A 22,819-nucleotide genomic window follows, 5' to 3' on the forward strand; every position below is an offset into this window, starting at 1 on the left:
CAACAAGTTTTTTTTTTTTTCCTTTTCTCCCCAACGAGTTAAAAACAACTGCTGCGTAGAAGAGTAGTAAATCCAGAGTGTTTGTTTGGGTTGTCCTGAAGTGGTCTGGATGGGTTCCGGTTCCCTGGGGCCTGGAGCTAGACCACTGGTTCTCAAAGAAGGGGGGGGTCCGTGGACCCCCAGGGGTCCTTGAGGGGGTTCCCGGGGGGGGTCCGCAGCTAAATGATGGATAGTTAGGGACCAAATGGACCCTTATAGCTCTGTAACTCTGAGAGAGTACAAATGGAACCCAACGGACCCCGGGTCCATTGGGTTGCAAGAGCAAACGGGGGGGGGGGGGGGGGGGGGCTTAAAATTACAAACTTTGAGAACCATTGAGCTATAAAGCGTATTTAGCAGCAGTGGAGAGTTACACATGAGGGCTATGGAAGCATGCCGCTATTTACACACACACACACACGCACACGCACACGCACACACACTCTCTCTCTTTCTCTTTTTCTCTGTCTCTCTAACACACACATTGCCGTAGTGTACTGTAGTGCTGTGCTAGCAGCCCTTGATGTTTTGGTTGTTTTGTGTTTCAGTCAAGTTATGTATGTTCCAATATTACTCCCTTTGCCTCCTCACACACATCTGCTGTTGACGGTCCCTTTGCATGTACAACAAAAAATAAATATGGGGAAGGGGGGGGGGGGTCGGTTGGGGGCTGGCGGCGGGGGCCAATCTCCCAAAATACTGCTTTTCAAATCTCAATTCAACAAAATACATATATAACTTGTTAAAAGAAAAGAAATTAAAACCAATAAATAAACAAATCCTTTTGGCCTTTCTTTCAATCTCTTCGACTATTGGTCAGTGAGTCTCCTCTTTGTTGGGGTGGGCGGGGTCTCACATCATTGGCTTCCTTCCTGGGGCATGAAAACCCTCTTCACTGTGCTTGGCTAATAGCAATGGCAATCTCTCTTAGCAGTCAACCAATCAGTCTTTGCCTGTCTGCGCGTCCTGTGGACGTGGACATAATAACATATCTCCACAAATAAATCAAAACAAACTGCAGAAACACCTCATGGACTGGAATGCTTCTAGTGGAGCTCCCATTAAGAAAACAAGAAAGAAAGAAACTGCAACTTGGACCCCTGCTGTTTTCAGGATGTATATAAACACAGGAACGGGTGGAATACATCCAGACCGGAAGAAGCAAAAGCAAGGAAGAGAAGTGGGTTGAGGGAAGGCTGGAAGGGTCAGTCCAATCCGGTTTGGGTCTATAGTGAGCTAGGTCATCCAGCCTCCATAATTCAGATATGGCCCAGCAACTTCCCAACGCCCTTCCTCGCTCTCACTGGAGTAAACTAAAGAAAGCAATACACTTGATTAGACCATCCAAACTCCTTTCGAGAGCTGTTAGCAAGTTGCTAGGCTATCATGGTTCGGATGCTAGGCTAGTTCCAGGACCTGCCTTCCCAGTCTATGCAGAGCTGCCGGAGGTTAGCACCGGGCTATCACAGGCTAACTCCAGGGCTAGTGGTATGGGGCTAAACGAGACTAAACTCCGGCTTCAGAGCTCGATCTCGAATGTCTTTTGCAGGTCATTGGAAAAGGGGTTGGCCGCCGCAGGCTGCTGAGAGGCTGGCTTGGTCTCCAGCGCAGCCCACTTGGCCTCGAAACGATCGACTTCTTGTGACACGCTGGCAGTCGGCGCTGTCAGCTGACTGCCCTCCGGTGGCCAGCTGCCGCTACTGTTGGTGGAGGTCCCGTTCTGGAGGGCCATGGCGGTCGCCGAAGACAGAGCGTTGCCGAGCGGCGGCAGGCCGTTAACGGCCGCCGACAGCGGCTGGGTCGAGGAGAAGGGGGGAGAATGGAAGCCTCCGACGTGGCCGACCGCGCCGGGGAAAGAATGGTGCTGGCCGATGCCTCCGAGCGCCGACCCCACTTTCATGGCTCCTCCTCCGGCGGAACCCATGGCGCCACCGCCCCCCACACCGGATGAAGAACCGGCGGCGGTGCAGAAGACGTTGGCCACCATCTGCGAGGGCGTGATGCCCACCACGGGGACCACGCTGGCGTTGGGGTACGTCATGCTGCTGGCCAGGCCCGGCATGTAGGTCTGCATGGGGACGAAGGACGGCTGGACCGGCTGGCCGGCAAACATCCCCACCGGGGCCGGCGTGGTGTCGAAGACCGAAGGGAAGGGCTGCATGGAGCCGGGGAGGGAGCCCCCGGGAGCCCCCGCCGCGATGGAGGGCTGCATCATAGGGGCCCCGGACATGCTCGGACCCGACATGGTGGGGATGGACATGGAGGGGAGGGACATCGGGGGACCCGACATCGGAGGGCCCGGGATGAGCGGAACCGACGACAGCGCCATGGGCGGGAGGGGCATAGCGGGCTGGGCGGTGGCGGAGCAGGGGCCTGGCAGCAGAGGGTTGGACATGGAAGCGAGGGACATGGCGACCGTGGACACGGGGGCCTGATTGGACATGATTGGCTGGCTGGCCATGATGGTGGGCGGGCCGGGGATGGCGGGGATGATGGTGGGGTGGGTAGGAGGCGGGGTCTGCTGCTGGGCCTTGACCGCCATGGCGACCTCCTCCAGCCAGCGCTCGGCCTCCGAGGGCGTCCGCCTGTGTCCGCTCTGCATGTGCATCGCCATGGAGACCCCCAGGGGAGGAGACTGGAGCGGGGCCTCCGTCTGGACCCAGGAGGCTGGCAGCCAGAAGGGAAGAGAAGGAGATTGATAAACACGTCATTAAATACTGGAATGGAATATGATTATGAATAACCCATCAAGACCCGAGGCCGATTCTATAAATGCCTTCTAAATCAGCAATGTCCTCTTTTAAAAGCAGTTATCTCTTTTGTGCTGTCATTATTGTAATGAATTCTAATGTTTTAATCATATGCAATTATGTGTATTTTGTGTCACCGTTGACCTTTGCATTTTTCCGTTTTTATTTTGAAGCTGTGCTGTGTCATACACAATGTGCTTTTGCTAGGTCAAAAGTAAGGTCCAGAAAGCTGTAGGATGATCAAGTCGGGCATTACTTGATCGGCCTTGGCAACGAAAAGTGTCTCTACATGATAGTGTATAGTGCAGAACAGCTGAGGGTCCTGCTGGTTGTCACCTTGCAGTGGAGCGGGTGGGGGTGGCAGGATGGGGGGCACGGTGCAGGCCGGCGGGGCGCCGTTGGCAGAGGAGGGGGGGTTGGAGAAGAACTCGTCCGACGGCTTGGTGAAGGAGGTGTTGATCTGACTGCAGAGGGCGTTGATGCTACAGTCTGCCTCGCCCGGCACCCCCATGTCCATCTCTGCAACTGGAGGAAATGTCAGGGAGAGAGAGAGAGAGAGAGAGGTAGGGGGAAAGGAGAAGGAGAGAAATATAAGTCATCTATTCATCGATAAAGCAGGAAACCAGCAAGGATCTGGGAAACAAACATGGCATTGTGTTCATAAGGATATCCTCCTTAAAACGGGTTGAAAAGTTTCAGTCGTGAGAATATGTGAAGCCGTGGTTCAGAAACAATTCATCGGCCAGAATATTACACACTTTATATACAGTATAACGTTTCTCCGCTCCCTCATAAATATATAATAATAATAATAATAATAATAGTTAATAATAATAATTGAGCTGATATGTTTGGAGATGTACCCCTGGTACATGTTAACATTCAAAACATCCAACGTGGGGGGCTCATCCCATTTTAAAATAATGTATCGAATTGGACAAAATTATGCCCACCAAATAACCGCTTGTAAAATAAAAAAACATAAAAATGTGCTATTCACCAGTCTGCAGCAACCACTGAACAGTGCCTGTCAGTGTGTTAACTGTGTCTCACTATACCCCACAAACTCTACACTCTCAGGTCATCTGGGACATAGTCTCGCGAGCCAGACTCCCACAATTTTCAAATGCTTCCATCATACAGTCTGGAGCAACGGAAGCTCAGAAAATGATCAAGCGATAGAAGCAGATGTGACGTCTCCCCCCGCTTCCGTTTCGTCTTTTACACTCATTTCCTGCTGCTTAGCAGAAAAGTAAATTAAAAAATGTAATGTTAAGATATTTTAAGATATATTTTCGGGAACGGAAATGACGAACAGGTGACAGATTTTGGGAGGTGTAGTTCCAGAATATAATGCATTCGGAGATTGTGGAATAGTTGTCTGGCTGGGACAGGTCTGCTTTCTGTCCCCAGAATCAGAACTAAACTTGGAGAAGCGGCGTTCAGCTTTTAGGCACCGCATATCCCAGAATACTGCAGGACTGCTGCAACTCACATTTCTTTTAAATCAGCAAAAAAAAATACTTTCTGTTCGCGGTTGCCTTTTTGGTTGAGTTTTTTTAATAATACACAGTTTTTATTCACTGTAAATTTACTGTCTAATTGTTCTGCTTTTTTCTGCGGTGCGACGCATTGGGAGCGTGTAGATCTGTTATTTTCAAAAGATTAGCCTACCTTTTATGCATTTGAAAACTTGTGAAACGGGACATTCTGCATAATGAGTACTTTCCACCGTACTTTCTACTTTTGGTACTTTAAATACATTTTGAAACCAATACTTTTGTACTTTTACTCCAGTACATTTTGAATTACGGACTTTTACTTGTAACAGAGTATTTCTACATTGCAGTATTGATACTTTTACTTAAGTAAGAAGTGGCTCTCAAACGTTCTCATTTCGGTATTGCATTAGGCCACAGACCCCCATATATGCAAACACTGCAATAACGACGGAGCTTCCAGCAGCTGTCGCCAAAATCACTACTACTGGATGTTACACAGTATGACTTGAATATTGAATGTGCAGTGTTATGTATAGAGATGATTCAATCCTGCAGCATGCAAAAAAAAAACATTCTTCTCAACCCCAATATGTCCGTCAGACTGATGGGGCCTGCAGTGGATTTGAAGGCAGGATGTCCCCATTCTCTGGTCTCTCCTCTGGCGTGGAATGATAGTTTATATAGAGCCCCATACTTCCATACCAGCAAGCAGAAACAAGCAAGCCAGGTCTATGACAACAAGCCCAAAATACTGTAAGCGTCTAGGGTCAGTTAGGAGACAACTTTCCTGTTGCTTTAGAGCAGTGGTTCTCAAACATTTTAATGCCAAAGACCCCCAAAATATCATGTATTTGGCCACCGACCCCTATGTGAAAATATTCTGTAAAAGTCTTGTAAAATGTTTCTAAAACCTTTTTGTAACATTTTTTTCGCCCATGATTTTTTGAAAATAGTTGATTTCCAACCCGCATCTTTACAGGAAGACAAGCCCAAAGCGGCTCATAATAAGCAGACTTGGCAACACTGCTCCACATCCTTCCGCAGATATAAATAGACATAACATCTAACTCTGGTCTCTCTCCACACTACTGAGGTCACAACAGACAGAGACAGTGCATTGTTAAAGCTCCTGGGAGAAGCCACTGTAGTTCACATCCATTCATCTTTCTGTCACTGGTGGGAAGCTACAAGGTACATTTACTCAACTAGGCCTACTGTACAATTTGGAGGTACTTTTATTTTTACTTAAGTATTTTCCATTTCCTGATAAAAATACTTCTACTCCACAACATCTCAAGGGCAAAATATTGTACTTTTTCACTCCACTATGATTATTTGAAAACTGAAGTCGTCGCTTTGCAGATTTCAGATTATTATTACTACAGAAAATACATTAGGTGGGGTTGGCGAAAGGGCCTACTCTGTGTGAAGTTTGCATGTTCTCCCCGTGTCTCTCAGGGTAGGTAATACCCTCACAAAAACATGTAGTAATCCTGGTCGCTATACCGCCTCCCCCATGACAGCCGGGGCGCCTGATGGAGGGGAAGGGAACTGGTTGGAATAACGTGTTCCTTCCACGCGCTACGTCCTACCGGGGAAACTCCCCCCTGTCAGGTGACAAGAAGGTCAGTTGGCTCTCATGCATTGAAGGAGGCAAGAGCTCGGCCCTGGGCTCCCTTGGCTGTAGGGGGAGTGTAGCGCCCAGGATCACTTAGAAAATTGCCACCGGGTGAAAAAAGGGTTACAAAATCGTGGGATAAAAAAAAAAAACATACATTAACCACTTAGGCCCTATTTCATACTTTGCCTATTTGAATAGCCGATCTACAAGCTCACAATGAATCGTGTCATTATGAGCTTGTAGATCTGCTTTTCTTGAAAAAAGATAAAATTAGACACATTTTGAAACATTTAGATTTTCTTTTTTAAATGGGCTGTTCACAATAAGTACTTTTGTTTTGCACTGTAATTTGCACTTTTAAGTAACATTTTGAAAAACAGAGTACTTCTATATTGCCGTATTGCCTCTTTTACTTTAAGTAAAAAATCGGAGCATCTCTTCCACCACAGCTTTCTGCGCGACTTTATAACCGCCTTCACGTCTTTCTTTCTGATTGTCTTTTCTCTTGTGCTTCCTTTCTTCCCGTTTCTCCCTCTCTAGCCTTCCAAGTTCCCACTCACCTCTCCCATCGCCCCCTCCCCGCCCCGCCTGTGGTTCTCCCTCCCTTTCTACCATTCTTTCCCTGCGCCTTCCATCTCCTCTCTCTCTCTCTCTCTCTCATGGGAAAATTCTCATTCTACTATACTCTGCCACCAAAATGTGGAATTCCCTGACACCATCCATTAAAGGATGTGTAACACTGGTTTCTTTCTAAATTGGCCTGAAAAAAACATCTATCAGGAGTCCACAAGGGGAGGTCAATGTAAATTCCCATCTGTTCTGTAGCCTACACATAGACAGTGTTTTGTGTTTGTCGATGACATACATTATTGTGTTAATTCTTTTATGCTATGTTGATGAATTGAACACATAGGACTACAATGGAAACAAGTCCCCACGACTTTTATGTGTTATCCTTTTAGCTTTAATGTCTTACTGTACCACATGCTGTGTACATTTCTGACTAATAAAGTATTCTCTCTCTCTCTCTCTCTCTCTCTCTCTCTCTCTCTCTCTCTCTCTCTCTCTCTCTCTCTCTCTCTCTCTCTCTCTTGAAGCTGCAGTGCAGGGAGCACGGGGGGCACCAGGGGGCAGACATAAGGTCTCCCTTTAAAGAAGCCTTGCTGCTTTGTTCTGCACAGACCACCCTTGTGATCAGTTCTCTCTTTACACCCCCCCCCCCCTCTCTCTCTCTCTCTCTCTCTCTCTCTCTCTCTCTCTCTCTCTCTCTCTCTGTATAATCGTTGCTGTCGGTTGGAAACCTGTTTTAGACTTTTTGATTATCTTGCAAATGGTCTTGTTATATTATGTACTGTAGCTCTTGAGGGATGTTTCAAATGTAAAGTGCAATACAAATACAATGTATTATTATTATTATTATAAATCCAAAACTTTTTATTTAATTTCCAATGCATTTAGTTATACTTATGTTACCTTTATGAACATAAATCCAAATACATTGGGCATACAAAAGACAATCGAATTTCAATACTAGTCATTAAGCTACTAATATAGACTGAAGTAATTCAAACGGGTCATGTTTGGAATTGTAACAGCTGAAATCAATAATATATCAGTATTCCGATATTAACCTGCAGGCCGCCTTAAGTGAAGGTGGGGGCCGCATGTGGCCCCCGGGCCGCCAGTTGCCCATGTCTGAAGTACGGCATTAATTCACGGAAACAAATAACACATAAAGATTTGAAACATGGCGATACAAGGTTGTCTGCTCAACGTCAGCGACAAAATGATCTCTTATTTTCCACAGAGTTAAAAGGCTCTCTATATGTGCAGCAGTACAGCAGTGGGCTCAAAGTACTCCTTCTATGCCCTTGAGTGGGCACATCTGTGTGTGTGTGTGTGTGTGTGTGTGTGTGTGTGTGTGTGTGTGTGTGTGTGTGTGTGTGTGTGTGTGTGTGTGTGCGTGCGTGCGTGCGTGCGTGCGTGCGTGCGTGCGTGCGTGCGTGCGTGCGTGCGTGCGTGTGCGTGTGTGTGTGTGACTTTCAAGTTAAATAAAACGATACATTAAAAATGCTTTAAAAATATATATATATTCAAAGATTTGGCACATTTTCAAGATTTTTCTAAAATAGCAGATCTACAAGCTCAAAGCGCGGCACTCTGTGCCGCGCTATGAGCTTGTAGATCTGCTATTTTTGAATAGCCAAAGTATACAATAATGCTTAAAGTGGTGAAAATGATTGTGACGCTATATTAACTTATTTAGCTGGGGACCCCCTGTTACCTCGCCAAGGACCCCTGGGGGTCTCCGGACCCCATTTTGAAAATGCGATATGTTAAGGCGGCACTGTCACTTTCTTTTATAAATAAAATGTCATTTTGTCCAATGTGTATGGTAGAGTATGTTAATACAATATAACTTGGGGTGGTTGTATTTTGTCTCCCTGCTCTTCTATTTAGACATTTAGATTGTGTCAAAGGTCATGTCTCACCGCGAAGCCGTGCGTTTCGAGCTTGTAGATCTGCTACTTTTGATGCTTTTGAATTTGAATCCTGAAAAGTAACAGTTTTTGGACGTACAGTATGAGGTTTCCACCCGACAGAGACGATTTATAACATCACTCATTTCTCTGAGAGGTCTAAAGGCCCCTCTTCCATTCAGACCCCTTCTTCCATTAATTTAGCATGCATATGATTTTATCCCGAAATAGTTTATATGCATAACAAATGCTAATGTGAAACGCATTAGTATGGCTACTGTAGACTAGAGACATGGTCCAAGCACTTGTTTGAAATTCACATCATAACAATGTTGATGTAAGAGTAAAGCAATGGGAATATGAGCAGTTTGGTTGTTGTATAAGTACGCTTGAGTTTGAATCTGGTCTCATCTTAAAATGAAAAAAAAAAATGAAACATTTGGGCAAGCTGTTGTCTGCGATAATCTAATTGATGTAGACGAGCTCTAACCAGAGGGGGGGAAAACCAGACCCTCCCGAGTCTGCAAAATCTCGCAATAAAGCCCGTTATTTGCATTTGCACGGGAGCGAGTAATCGCATTTCACTTTGGATCTCGCAGAGGCATTCGAATACCTGGTCTACAGGAATATCCAGAAATCATGCATATATACATACATACATATGGATACAGAAATGCATGTCGACGAATGTATAATTAAAAAAATCATGAAATAGATGTGTCTGACAGAGTAGGCCTATAGTATAATGTTTTTGGTAGCACTTTACAATAATGACCCGTTATAAAGCATTTATAAACGTTTATAAGTAGTTTGTAGACTATTAACAAATCATTAACAACCTGTTTGTTGACATTCGTAAATTATTACTAAAACCTTTATAACTACAGTTACAAATCATTTGTAAAGTATTAGTAAGTAGTGAACTATTCATGAATAAGCCATTTATATACATCTGTAAAAGATTATTAAATCATTTGTAACGACCCATTCTAAAGCATTTATAAACGTTTATAAGCAGTTTGTAAACTATTAACAAATCATTAACAACCTGTTTATTGACATTCGTAAATGATTACTAAAACCTTTATAACTACGGTTACAAATCATCTATAAAGGTATTAGTAACTATTCATGAATAAGCCATGTATAATACATCTGTAAATGATTATTAAATCATTTGTAACTGATGTTGCATAATATATACAAGCTATTGGTAGCTTGTTCATGTTTAACATATGCTTTGTTAAACATTCCTAAAGTATCTATAAATCCTTAGTACATGTTATTATGTGCCCTATAGTAAAGTGAAGACAGTTCATCATTTACAACTGTCTGTTAATGTGTTTGTTCATGTTTAACATGCTTTGTAAAACATTCCTAAAATATCTATAAATCCTTTGTACATGTTATTATGTGCCCTACAGTAAAGTGAAGACAGTTCATCATTTATGACTGTCTGTTAATGTGGACTTTCTCCTTACCTGTTGCAAACTACCTGGCTTTCATGAATGCAGACACCAAACAATTACTAGAATTATCATTCATGTTAAGCAAATGATGCGTAAGACATTCGTAAAGAGTATGTAAACCATTTGCAGACGTTATCATGAGCCTGAGCCTAGTTGCTTCTTTTGGGCTTGTTTTCATAGACCTGTCCGCTTGTTTCTTTTGCAAAATCTGGCAACACACTGATTACCTGCATTACACCTGCAGTAGCCTACTAGGGAGGAAGTGAACAGTGATGCAGTTGCAGACTGGACAGAAATATGTCTAATTCATGTTTTATGTGTTTTAACTGTCTTGTTGCAGGTGATCGAGGTAACATAAAATGGCTAATCTTACACACATGAAGTAGCATTATGACTAGGGGGTATTTTGATGGTGGCTGTTTGTATCCACAATGTTTGTTTTGATGTGTAGGCTAGTAATGTCCTCCATGCTTAGCAGTTTAGCTTAGCAGCTAAAGCTAACTTGCACTGGGAGGTGGTGACTGCAGAGGCTCCAAGCTGCTACTCTGTGATTCTGTTGTGATTAATTTCTTTGTTTAAATGTCAGTGTGTGTGCTGTGGCCAAGAGTTGCTACATTTTATATCTTAATAAATTGTTGTATACTTGTATACTATATAACGTTACTTTTGCCACTTTTTGATGTCACATGTTTTACTAATCACTGTTAAACATGAAATAATAATGCATAGTCTTCACTTTACAACAAGGCCCATGATAACGTTAGCAAATGGTCAACACACTCTTTACGAATGTCTTACGAATCATATATTAAACATGAAAGATAATTCTAGTAATTGTTTGGCATCTGCATTCATGAAAGCCAGGTAGTTTGCAACAGGTAAGGAGAAAGTCACATTAACAGACAGTTGTAAATGATGAACTGTCTTCACTTTACTATAGGGCACATAATAACATGTACTAAGGATTTATAGATATTTTACTCTACTCAGAGTCAAAAGTTTACAAAATGTACTAAAGTACAGTGAACGTCTGTGCGGTTTGTCTTCATCACTGAAAATAACGTACATGTAAACTGATACAAAACTGCTGTCATGTGCAGTTGGGGTGAATAAATACAACCATTTCAATCCTAATAATACCTATTCGATTTGACATCCTGACTTGCTGCTGTAGATGAGGCTTGAACCTGTTACCTGCGGCTCACTAGTCAGTGACTCTATCCATTCACCTACAGCTGTTTCCTTGGAATCTGTGGTTCTGAAACGTTTTGTTGTCAACCCCCCAAATTGACATGTATTTGGGCAGTGGACCCCAATGTGAAAAGATGTAGTGTCAGGGCCCCCCATGAAAAAGATTTATATTTATGCTGTAACACATTTTTTTAAAGTTATTTGTCTTGTTTGTTGTTCAAGTCAAAGCACCAGGAAGGCTGTACTTGTCAGCCATCTGTTAGCTCAATGGGTTGAGATGCAGTATTCATGATCCAGAGGCCATGAGTTCAAATCCCATTGATGTCTTTCCTATGATTCTTTCCTTTGCAGACTGGCTTCCATAAGATCAACTGAAAAGTACCACGAAGGCTATATTTGTCATCCAACTGTTAGCTCAATGGGTTGAGACGCAGTATACATGATCCAGAGGCCATGAGTTCAAATCCCATTGATGTCTTTCCTATGATTCTTTCCTTTGCAGACTGGCTTCCAGAAGATCAACTGAAAACTACCACGAAGGCTATATTTGTCATCCAACTGTTAGCTCAATGGGTTGAGACGCAGTATACATGTTCCAGAGGCCATGAGTTCAAATCCCATTGATGTCTTTCCTATGATTCTTTCCTTTGCAGACTGGCTTCCAGAAGATCAACTGAAAACTACCACGAAGGCTATATTTGTCATCCAACTGTTAGCTCAATGGGTTGAGACACAGTATACATGATCCAGAGGCCATGAGTTCAAATCCCATTGATGTCTTTCCTATGATTCTTTCCTTTGCAGACTGGCTTCCAGAAGATCAACTGAAAAGTACCAGTAAGGCTGTACTTGTCAGCCATCTGTTAGCTCAATGGGTTGAGACGCAGTATTCATGATCCAGAGGCCATGAGTTCAAATCCCCTTGATGTCTTTCCTATGATTCTTTCCTTTGCAGACTGGCTTCCAGAAGATCAACTGAAAAGTACCAGTAAGGCTGTACTTGTCTAACATCTGTTAGCTCAATGGGTTGAGATGCAGTATTCATGATCCAGAGGCCATGAGTTCAAATCCCATTGATGTCTTTCCTATGATTCTTTCCTTTGCAGACTGGCTTCCAGAAGATCAACTGAAAAGTACCAGTAAGGCTGTACTTGTCAGCCATCTGTTAGCTCAATGGGTTGAGACGCAGTATTCATGATCCAGAGGCCATGAGTTCAAATCCCATTGATGTCTTTCCTATGATTCTTTCCTTTGCAGACTGGCTTCCAGAAGATCAACTGAAAAGTACCAGTAAGGCTGTACTTGTCAGCCATCTGTTAGCTCAATGGGTTGAGACGCAGTATTCATGATCCAGAGGCCATGAGTTCAAATCCCATTGATGTCTTTCCTATGATTCTTTCCTTTGCAGACTGGCTTCCAGAAGATCAACTGAAAAGTACCAGTAAGGCTGTACTTGTCAGCCATCTGTTAGCTCAATGGGTTGAGACGCAGTATTCATGATCCAGAGGCCATGAGTTCAAATCCCATTGATGTCTTTCCTATGATTCTTTCCTTTGCAGACTGGCTTCCAGAAGATCAACTGAAAAGTACCAGTAAGGCTGTACTTGTCTAACATCTGTTAGCTCAATGGGTTGAGACGCAGTATTCATGATCCAGAGGCCATGAGTTCAAATCCCATTGATGTCTTTCCTATGATTCTTTCCTTTGCAGACTGGCTTCCAGAAGATCAACTGAAAAGTACCAGTAAGGCTGTACTTGTCAGCCATCTGTTAGCTCAATGGGTTGAGACGCAGTATTCATGATCCAGAGGCCATGAGTTCAAATCCCATTGATGTCTTTCCTATGATTCTTTCCTTTGCAGACTGGCTTCCAGAAGATCAACTGAAAAGTACCAGTAAGGCTGTACTTGTCTAACATCTGTTAGCTCAATGGGTTGAGACGCAGTATTCATGATCCAGAGGCCATGAGTTCAAATCCCATTGATGTCTTTCCTATGATTCTTTCCTTTGCAGACTGGCTTCCAGAAGATCAACTGAAAAGTACCAGTAAGGCTGTACTTGTCAGCCATCTGTTAGCTCAATGGGTTGAGACGCAGTATTCATGATCCAGAGGCCATGAGTTCAAATCCCATTGATGTCTTTCCTATGATTCTTTCCTTTGCAGACTGGCTTCCAGAAGATCAACTGAAAAGTACCAGTAAGGCTGTACTTGTCTAACATCTGTTAGCTCAATGGGTTGAGACGCAGTATTCATGATCCAGAGGCCATGAGTTCAAATCCCATTGATGTCTTTCCTATGATTCTTTCCTTGAGTGGGCTCGATTCCCACTCCGAGTCATGTGTCCCCGGTAACTTGGGGCAACGGATAAATTGACTGATATCCTTCGTGATGCTTCCCTTTGCAGAATAACTTCTTGAAAAACAAGTTCAAACCACCAGGAAACCTGTAACTCTCAGCCAACAGCATAGCTCAACTGGTAGAGCGTCTGTCCAATAACATGACTTGACTTGAGTGAGTTTGATTCCCACTCGAGTCAAGTGTCCCCGGTAACTTGGGGCAACGGATAAATTGACTGATCAGTCAATGTATCCGTTAAGTTTATCCGTCAAGTTACCGGGGACACTTGACTCGAGTGGGAATCGAACCCACTCAAGTCAAGTCAAGTCAAGTCATTGGACAGACGCTCTACCAGTCAAGCTATGCTGTATGCTGTTGATCTTCTGGAAGCCAGTCTGCAAAGGAAAGAATCATAGGAAAGACATCAATGGGATTTGAACTCATGGCCTCTGGATCATGTATACTGCGTCTCAACCCATTGAGCTAACAGTTGGATGACAAATATAGCCTTCGTGGTAGTTTTCAGTTGATCTTCTGGAAGCCAGTCTGCAAAGGAAAGAATCATAGGAAAGACATCAATGGGATTTGAACTCATGGCCTCTGGATCATGAATACTGCGTCTCAACCCATTGAGCTAACAGATGGCTGACAAGTACAGCCTTACTGGTACTTTTCAGTTGATCTTCTGGAAGCCAGTCTGCAAAGGAAAGAATCATAGGAAAGACATCAATGGGATTTGAACTCATGGCCTCTGGATCATGTATACTGCGTCTCAACCCATTGAGCTAACAGTTGGATGACAAATATAGCCTTCGTGGTAGCTTTCACTTGATCTTCTGGAAGCCAGTCTGCAAAGGAAAGAATCATAGGAAAGACATCAATGGGATTTGAACTCATGGCCTCTGGATCATGAATACTGCGCCTCAACCCATTGAGCTAACAGATGGCTGACAAGTACAGCCTTACTGGTACTTTTCAGTTGATCTTCTGGAAGCCAGTCTGCAAAGGAAAGAATCATAGGAAAGACATCAATGGGATTTGAACTCATGGCCTCTGGATCATGTATACTGCGTCTCAACCCATTGAGCTAACAGTTGGATGACAAATATAGCCTTACTGGTAGTTTTCACTTGATCTTCTGGAAGCCAGTCTGCAAAGGAAAGAATCATAGGAAAGACATCAATGGGATTTGAACTCATGGCCTCTGGATCATGAATACTGCGTCTCAACCCATTGAGCTAACAGATGGCTGACAAGTACAGCCTTACTGGTACTTTTCAGTTGATCTTCTGGAAGCCAGTCTGCAAAGGAAAGAATCATAGGAAAGACATCAATGGGATTTGAACTCATGGCCTCTGGATCATGTATACTGCGTCTCAACCCATTGAGCTAACAGTTGGATGACAAATATAGCCTTCGTGGTAGTTTTCACTTGATCTTCTGGAAGCCAGTCTGCAAAGGAAAGAATCATAGGAAAGACATCAATGGGATTTGAACTCATGGCCTCTGGATCATGAATACTGCGCCTCAACCCATTGAGCTAACAGATGGCTGACAAGTACAGCCTTACTGGTACTTTTCAGTTGATCTTCTGGAAGCCAGTCTGCAAAGGAAAGAATCATAGGAAAGACATCAATGGGATTTGAACTCATGGCCTCTGGATCATGTATACTGCGTCTCAACCCATTGAGCTAACAGTTGGATCACAAATATAGCCTTCGTGGTAGTTTTCAGTTGATCTTCTAGAAGCCAATCTGCAAAGGAAAGAATCATAGGAAAGACATCAATGGGATTTGAACTCATGGCCTCTGGATCATGAACACTGCATCTCAACCCATTGAGCTAACAGATGGCTGACAAGTACAGCCTTCCTGGTGCTTTGGCTGGAACAACAAACAAGACAAACAACTTTAAAAAAATGTGTTACAGCATAAATATAAATCTTTTTCATGGGGGGCCCTGACACTACATCTTTTCACATTGGGGTCCACTGCCCAAATACATGTCAATTTGGGGGGTTGACAACAAAACGTTTCAGAACCACAGATTCCAAGGAAACAGCTGTAGGTGAATGGATAGAGTCACTGACTAGTGAGCCGCAGGTAACAGGTTCAAGCCTCATCTACAGCAGCAAGTCAGGATGTCAAATCGAATAGGTATTATTAGGAGTGAAATGGTTGTATTTCTTCACCCCAACTGCACATGACAGCAGTTTTGTATCAGTTTACATGTACGTTATTTTCAGTGATGAAGACAAACCGCACAGACGTTCACTGTACTTTAGTACATTTTGTAAACTTTTGACTCTGAGTAGAGTAAAATATCTATAAATCCTTAGTACATGTTATTATGTGCCCTATAGTAAAGTGAAGACAGTTCATCATTTACAACTGTCTGTTAATGTGACTTTCTCCTTACCTGTTGCAAACTACCTGGCTTTCATGAATGCAGATGCCAAACAATTACTAGAATTATCTTTCATGTTTAATATATGATTTGTAAGACATTCGTAAAGAGTGTGTTGACCATTTGCTAACGTTATCATGGGCCTTGTTGTAAAGTGAAGACTATGCATTATTATTTCATGTTTAACAGTGATTAGTAAAACATGTGACATCAAAAAGTGGCAAAAGTAACGTTATATAGTATACAAGTATACAACAATTTATTAAGATATAAAATGTAGCAACTCTTGGCCACAGCACACACACTGACATTTAAACAAAGAAATTAATCACAACAGAATCACAGAGTAGCAGCTTGGAGCCTCTGCAGTCACCACCTCCCAGTGCAAGTTAGCTTTAGCTGCTAAGCTAAACTGCTAAGCATGGAGGACATTACTAGCCTACACATCAAAACAAACATTGTGGATACAAACAGCCACCATCAAAATACCCCCTAGTCATAATGCTACTTCATGTGTGTAAGATTAGCCATTTTATGTTACCTCGATCACCTGCAACAAGACAGTTAAAACACATAAAACATGAATTAGACATATTTCTGTCCAGTCTGCAACTGCATCACTGTTCACTTCCTCCCTAGTAGGCTACTGCAGGTGTAATGCAGGTAATCAGTGTGTTGCCAGATTTTGCAAAAGAAACAAGCGGACAGGTCTATGAAAACAAGCCCAAAAGAAGCAACTAGGCTCAGGCTCATGATAACGTCTGCAAATGGTTTACATACTCTTTACGAATGTCTTACGCATCATTTGCTTAACATGAATGATAATTCTAGTAATTGTTTGGTGTCTGCATTCATGAAAGCCAGGTAGTTTGCAACAGGTAAGGAGAAAGTCCACATTAACAGACAGTCATAAATGATGAACTGTCTTCACTTTACTGTAGGGCACATAATAACATGTACAAAGGATTTATAGATATTTTAGGAATGTTTTACAAAGCATGTTAAACATGAACAAACACATTAACAGACAGTTGTAAATGATGAACTGTCTTCACTTTACTATAGGGCACATAATAACATGTACTAAGGATTTATAGATACTTTAGGAATGTTTAACAAAGCATATGTTAAACATGAACAAGCTACCAATAGCTTGTATATATTATGTAACATCAGTTACAAATGATTTAATAGTCATTTACAGATGTATTATACATGGCTTATTCATGAATAGTTACTAATACCTTTATAGATGATTTGTAACCGTAGTTATAAAGGTTTTAGTAATCATTTACGAATGTCAATAAACAGGTTGTTAATGATTTGTTAATAGTTTACAAACTGCTTATAAACGTTTATAAATGCTTTAGAATGGGTCGTTACAAATGATTTAATAATCTTTTACAGATGTATATAAATGGCTTATTCATGAATAGTTCACTACTTACTAATACTTTACAAATGATTTGTAACTGTAGTTAAAGGTTTTAGTAATCATTTACGAATGTCAACAAACAGGTTGTTAATGATTTGTTAATAGTCTACAAACTACTTATAAACGTTTATAAATGCTTTATAACGGGTCATTATTGTAAAGTTTTACCATGTTTTTTTGTCACTTAATGCATTACTTCATCGTACAAGAATACTGTCATACAAAAGTAGTGAAAATAGCCGATCTCACAACACGTCGCATCGGCTATTTTCACTATTTCGGAACATCTTCGTTTCCATTTCCTGAAAAGTGACAAGAATACTGTCATACAAAAGTAGTGAAAATAGCCGATCTCACAACACGTCGCATCGGCTATTTTCACTATTTCGGAACTATTTCGGAACATCTTCGTTTCCATTTCCTGAAAAGTGACGGTTTTGGACATAGAGGTTTCCCCCCCGACCGCGACAATGTGTTTCAGCCAATGGACTATTGGTATGAAGCTTTTAATCCAGCCAACTGCAGCTGTTTACCCACACACACACACAGCTGAAGCACACAGCTTGTAAAATGTGACACATTCCTGGGGTGCCTGCTGTGCTGACTCAGCCAGTTAGTGCCCAGACCATATCAGGGGTAGGCAACGTTTGCCACGGGTGCCAACATTGGCAGAGGGGAGGGTAATCACTGGCATAAGTCTGAGAGAGAGGATTTTTGGTTAAAAATTAAAAATTAAAAAATTTCAGTGGTGGAAAAAGTACTCAAGTATTTTACTTAAGTAAAAGTATCAATACTGCAATGTAGAAATACTCTTTTACAAGTAAAAGTCCGCAATTCAAAATGTACTTATTTTTTGTAAAAAAAAAAATCTTTTGAAAATAGCCGATCTACAAGATCACAATGCATCACATCGTGACGCATTGTGAGCTTGTAGAACGGCTATTTTCAAATGGCCGAAATATAGGGCTGAAATGGTTACTGTATGTTTTGTAATAATAATAATAACTAGAAAAAGTGCTCCTCGGAGCACAACTCTCCGCCAGCAGACTTGTGTTGGGAATGTTGGGAATGTTCTACTTCTGGGAATGTTCTACTTCTTATGTTCTAATTCTAACAACAAATAGAACATGTTACTGTGTCATAGTAACATGACACAAGTGTCCTATCCGTCTGTATAACTGTCCTATCCGTCCTGTCTGTATAAGTGTCCTATCCGTCCTGTCTGTGTCATTTAACATGACACAATGTCTGTATAAGTGTCCTATCCGTCCTGTCTATGTAAGTGTCCTATCCGTCCTGTCTATGTAAGTGTCCTATCCGTCCTGTCTGTGTAAGTGTCCTATCTGTCCTGTCTATTTAAGTGTCCTATCCATCCTGTCTATGTAAGTGTCCTATCCGTCCTGTCTATGTAAGTGTCCTATCCGTCCTGTCTGTGTAAGTGTCCTATCCCTCCTGTCTGTATAAGTGTCCTATCCGTCCTGTCTATGTAAGTGTCCTATCCGTCCTGTCTGTGTAAGTGTTCTATCCGTCCTGTCTGTATAAGTGTCCTATCCGTCCTGTCTGTATAAGTGTCCTATCCGGATAGGACACTGTCTGTATAAGTGTCCTATCCGTCCTGTCTGTGTAAGTGTCATATCCCTCCTGTCTATGTAAGTGTCCTATCTGTCCTATCTGTCCAATTATGTATCCTATCTAATTGTTACAGTATCCACCATTTCTCAGCCATTTCGTGATGGTTCCTGTCTTACCTCACTTTGAAAGAGGCACAGACTCTTTCAAAGTGACGCCATGTATTTGTAAGTGTCCTATCCGTCCTGTCTGTGTAAGTGTCCTCTTCCTCCTGTCTGTATAAGTGTCCTATCCGTCCTGTCTATGTAAGTGTCCTATCCGTCCTGTCTGTGTAAGTGTCCTCTTCCTCCTGTCTGTATAAGTGTCCTATCCGTCCTGTCTATGTAAGTGTCCTATCCCTTCTGTCTGTGTAAGTGTTCTATCCGTCCTGTCTGTATAAGTGTCCTATCCGTCCTGTCTGTATAAGTGTCCTATCCGTCCTGTTTGTATAAGTGTCCTATCCGTCCTGTCTGTGTAAGTGTCATATCCCTCCTGTCTATATAAGTGTCCTATCTGTCCTATCTGTCCAATTATGTATCCTATCTAATTGTTACAGTATCCACCATTTCTCAGCCATTTCGTGATGGTTCCTGTCTTACCTAGCCGCTATCCGTCCTGTCTATGTAAGTGTCCTATCCGTCCTGTCTGTGTAAGTGTCCTCTTCCGTCCTGTCTGTGTAAGTGTCCTATCCCTCCTGTCTGTATAAGTGTCCTATCCGTCCTGTCTATGTAAGTGTCCTATCCGTCCTGTCTGTGTAAGTGTTCTATCCGTCCTGTCTGTATAAGTGTCCTATCCGTCCTGTCTGTATAAGTGTCCTATCCCTCCTGTCTGTATAAGTGTCCTATCCGTCCTGTCTGTGTAAGTGTCATATCCCTCCTGTCTGTATAAGTGTCCTATCCGTCCTGTCTGTGTAAGTGTCATATCCCTCCTGTCTATATAAGTGTCCTATCTGTCCTATCTGTCCAATTATGTATCCTATCTAATTGTTACAGTATCCACCATTTCTCAGCCATTTCGTGATGGTTCCTGTCTTACCTCACTTTGACAGTGGCGCAGACACTGTCAAAGTGCCGCCATGTATTTATAGGCCGCTATGCGTCACTAGCCAATCAGATCACAGTATTTCACCGTATTGTCACGTGTCACGTGAGGCTTGACCAATCGGTGTGTCATATTTAGAAAGTGAAAACAAAACTCTCCTGGCGGAGAGAATTACAATATTTGCCTCTGACATGTAAGTAGAAGTAAAAGTACTGAAAATTGGAAATACTCCAGTAAAGTAAAAATACCTCAAAACTCTACTTAAGTACAGTAGGCTACTTGAGTAAAAGTACTTAGTTACTTTACACCAATATTTTTAAATGAATTAAATTAAGTGCCCCCACATTGTATGCAAATTACATCCTGCACATACTGAACTCTGACTGGGGAGGGATATGTGGGGTATTGCTATGAGTTTAAAGATCATTACAATGTCCTGATATGACAGAATATATGTCAAAAGAAGAATAAGGAAAGGTTGTTTTATTTATGGACAATCAAAATCTGTCTGAAGTGTTTTATTTTGACGAGGTGCCATAATTAAATGTAACGTCGATATGGCAAAATGACAATCAAGAAAAGAAAAACATGCCACTTAACGGTTGCTGACAACTCGACCATATTATATGCTGCTTGTGAGCGTCAGGACCATGGATTTGAATCTGACCCCCATCTTGTCTATCAACTCTCTCTACCCTTTGGTTTCATGTCTCTCCAGACTGACCTATCTCACAATTATCGCTTAACCCATTGAGACCCGAAGCCGATTCTACATGTCTCCTAAATCCCAACAGTTTTCTGAAAAACGTATGTTTCTATATCAGTGGTGCTCAATCTTTTTCATGTCAAGGACCCCCAAAATTATATGTATTTGGCCGCGGACCCCCATCAAAATATTTTGTTCCAGGGACCCCCAGAAGCAAAGATTTGAGTTAAAAATGTTCGCTTTAAAAACATACATATTCAAAGATTTGCAAACATTTTCACGAATTTTCAAAAATAGCAGATCTACAAGCTCGTAGCGCGGCACTCGGTGCCGCGCTATGAGTTTGTAGATCTGCTATTTTTGAATAGCCAAAGTGTAAAATAATGCTTTTTAGCTCAAATCTAAAAATGACACAGTTCCAGGACTTAATGGGTTAACAAATAAAAAATACATTCAAACTCAATTCTGGCTCACCTTTGGGTCTTTAAATTCTTGCAAAAACATGTACAAATATTCTTCTTCCACGACTGGTATTTTGTACTCTTAACAGCAGTTTCCAAACTTTCCAGCTCAAGATAAAATTATGAAATAATCAGTTAATGGCCTATTTTAGAAAATAGTGAAGATAGCCAATCCACAAGCTTAGAGCTGCACTATGTAACTTTCCTCTTCTACCCCGGATTTGAACACGGTTTCCTGCACAAGTGCTGACATTTGTACCATTGAGCTAATAGAGCCTGCCTGCTTGCTCAGGGGATAATTTGAATCTTGACCATCAGGTCAAGATTTGTGTCAGATCCTGTGTCTAGGTGAGACATGACCTTTGACACAATCAAAATACAACCATCCCAATTGTATAAGTTATATTGTATTAACATACTCTGCCATACAGCTTGGACAAAATTGCATTATATTCAATAAAAAAAATCAAAAAAACACATTTCACCCACTGTTTTACACCTGTAAACCCGTGATGTGACAATAGCATTTTTTATTAAATCTTTCAAAATGAACATAATAAATTGCACAAAACGTTTAAAAAGTAGATATTCACTCACGACGACCCATAACAATGCATCCGGGACCCACAGGCGCATTGTTCTAACCTGGCCAGTGGCGTCCACAGACATTTTGAGGGGCAGGTGCTCATGTAAATTATACTTTTTTTTGTTTACTTAGTCTGCTCTTTTTTCCCTCTACACCTATACCTCTTTGCCAAAAATAGCAGATCTACAAGGCTTGTAGATCTGCTATTTTTGGCTAAAGTTCTCCTCAGAAAAGGGATGCTAGGTTTCGAGTGGTTATGGTAAAAAGAAAAATCATATCACATAAAGATTTGGCGGACCCCCTGTAGTAACTCTGAGGACCCCCTGTTGAAGACCCCTGCTGTAAACTGAAAAAAAAAAAAAAACTTTTTTTATTTTTTTTTCAAAAGGGCACTTCTGGTCAAGAGGGCAAAGGGCAGGTGCTCTAGCACCACCTAGAGTCTATCTGTGCACGTCCCTGAACCTGGCCTAATATAACCTGACCACACCCACACACACACACACACACACACACACACACACACACACACACACACACACACACACACACACACACACACTCACCGGGGTTGCTGGCCGTGTAGTCGGTCTTGCGCTGCAGCGTGGACGGCAGGTCGTTGAGGCGGAGCGACAGCTGCCTCTTGAAGGGGGAGTTCTTCCCGCTCAGGGCCGGGAAGCCGCGGAAGGAGCCCTGGCGCACCAGCTGCTCGATGGGCGCGTGGCGCCGGGGGATGGCGTGGGGCCCGCCGGGCTCCGGGCGCTCCACGGGGGAAGCCGCCCCCTCGGGAGGAGAGGCCGCGCCAGGTGGCAGGGCGGGGATGGCACAGGCTGGGTCTGGATGGACCGAGAGGAGACGAGATGGACAGAAAGAGAGAGAGAGAGAGAAGAAAAATGGTTTATTTGGGAGGGAGAGTTTATATCGTTGCTGTCGGGCAGAAACCTCTTATCTAGATCATTGGTTCTCAAAGTGGGGTCCGGGGACCCCCAGGGGTACTTGAGGGGGTTCCAGGGGGTACCCAGCAAAATGTGTAAATATAGCATCAGAGTAATTATGACCTTTTATACTTTGGCTATTCAAAAATAGCAGATCTACAAGCTCGTAGCGCGGCACCGAGTGCCGCGCTACGAGCTTGTAGATCTGCTATTTTTGAAAAAATCTTGAAAATGTGTGCAAATCTTTGAATATAT

At 42.6% G+C, this 22,819-nt stretch overlaps 1 protein-coding gene across 1 annotated transcript in view; it reads right to left on the bottom strand.

The window, feature by feature from the left end:
* Positions 1-450: 450 nt before the first annotated feature.
* The window catches only part of numbl (NUMB like endocytic adaptor protein), a 62,097-nt gene continuing 39,728 nt past the window's right edge, over positions 451-22,819 (bottom strand). The window contains exons 7-9 of the mRNA XM_084065070.1: positions 22,196-22,465; positions 3,126-3,314; positions 451-2,706 (exon numbers count right to left, since the gene is read on the bottom strand). Of these exons, the coding sequence (XP_083921196.1) occupies positions 1,559-2,706; positions 3,126-3,314; positions 22,196-22,465 (1,607 nt within the window). The 3' untranslated portion in view covers positions 451-1,558. The remainder of the gene's footprint in view (positions 2,707-3,125; positions 3,315-22,195; positions 22,466-22,819) is intronic.

The sequence above is a fragment of the Gymnoscopelus microlampas genome (genome assembly GCF_963454915.1).
Source record: "Gymnoscopelus microlampas genome assembly, chromosome: 8".
NCBI classification, from domain to species: Eukaryota; Metazoa; Chordata; class Actinopteri; order Myctophiformes; family Myctophidae; genus Gymnoscopelus; species Gymnoscopelus microlampas.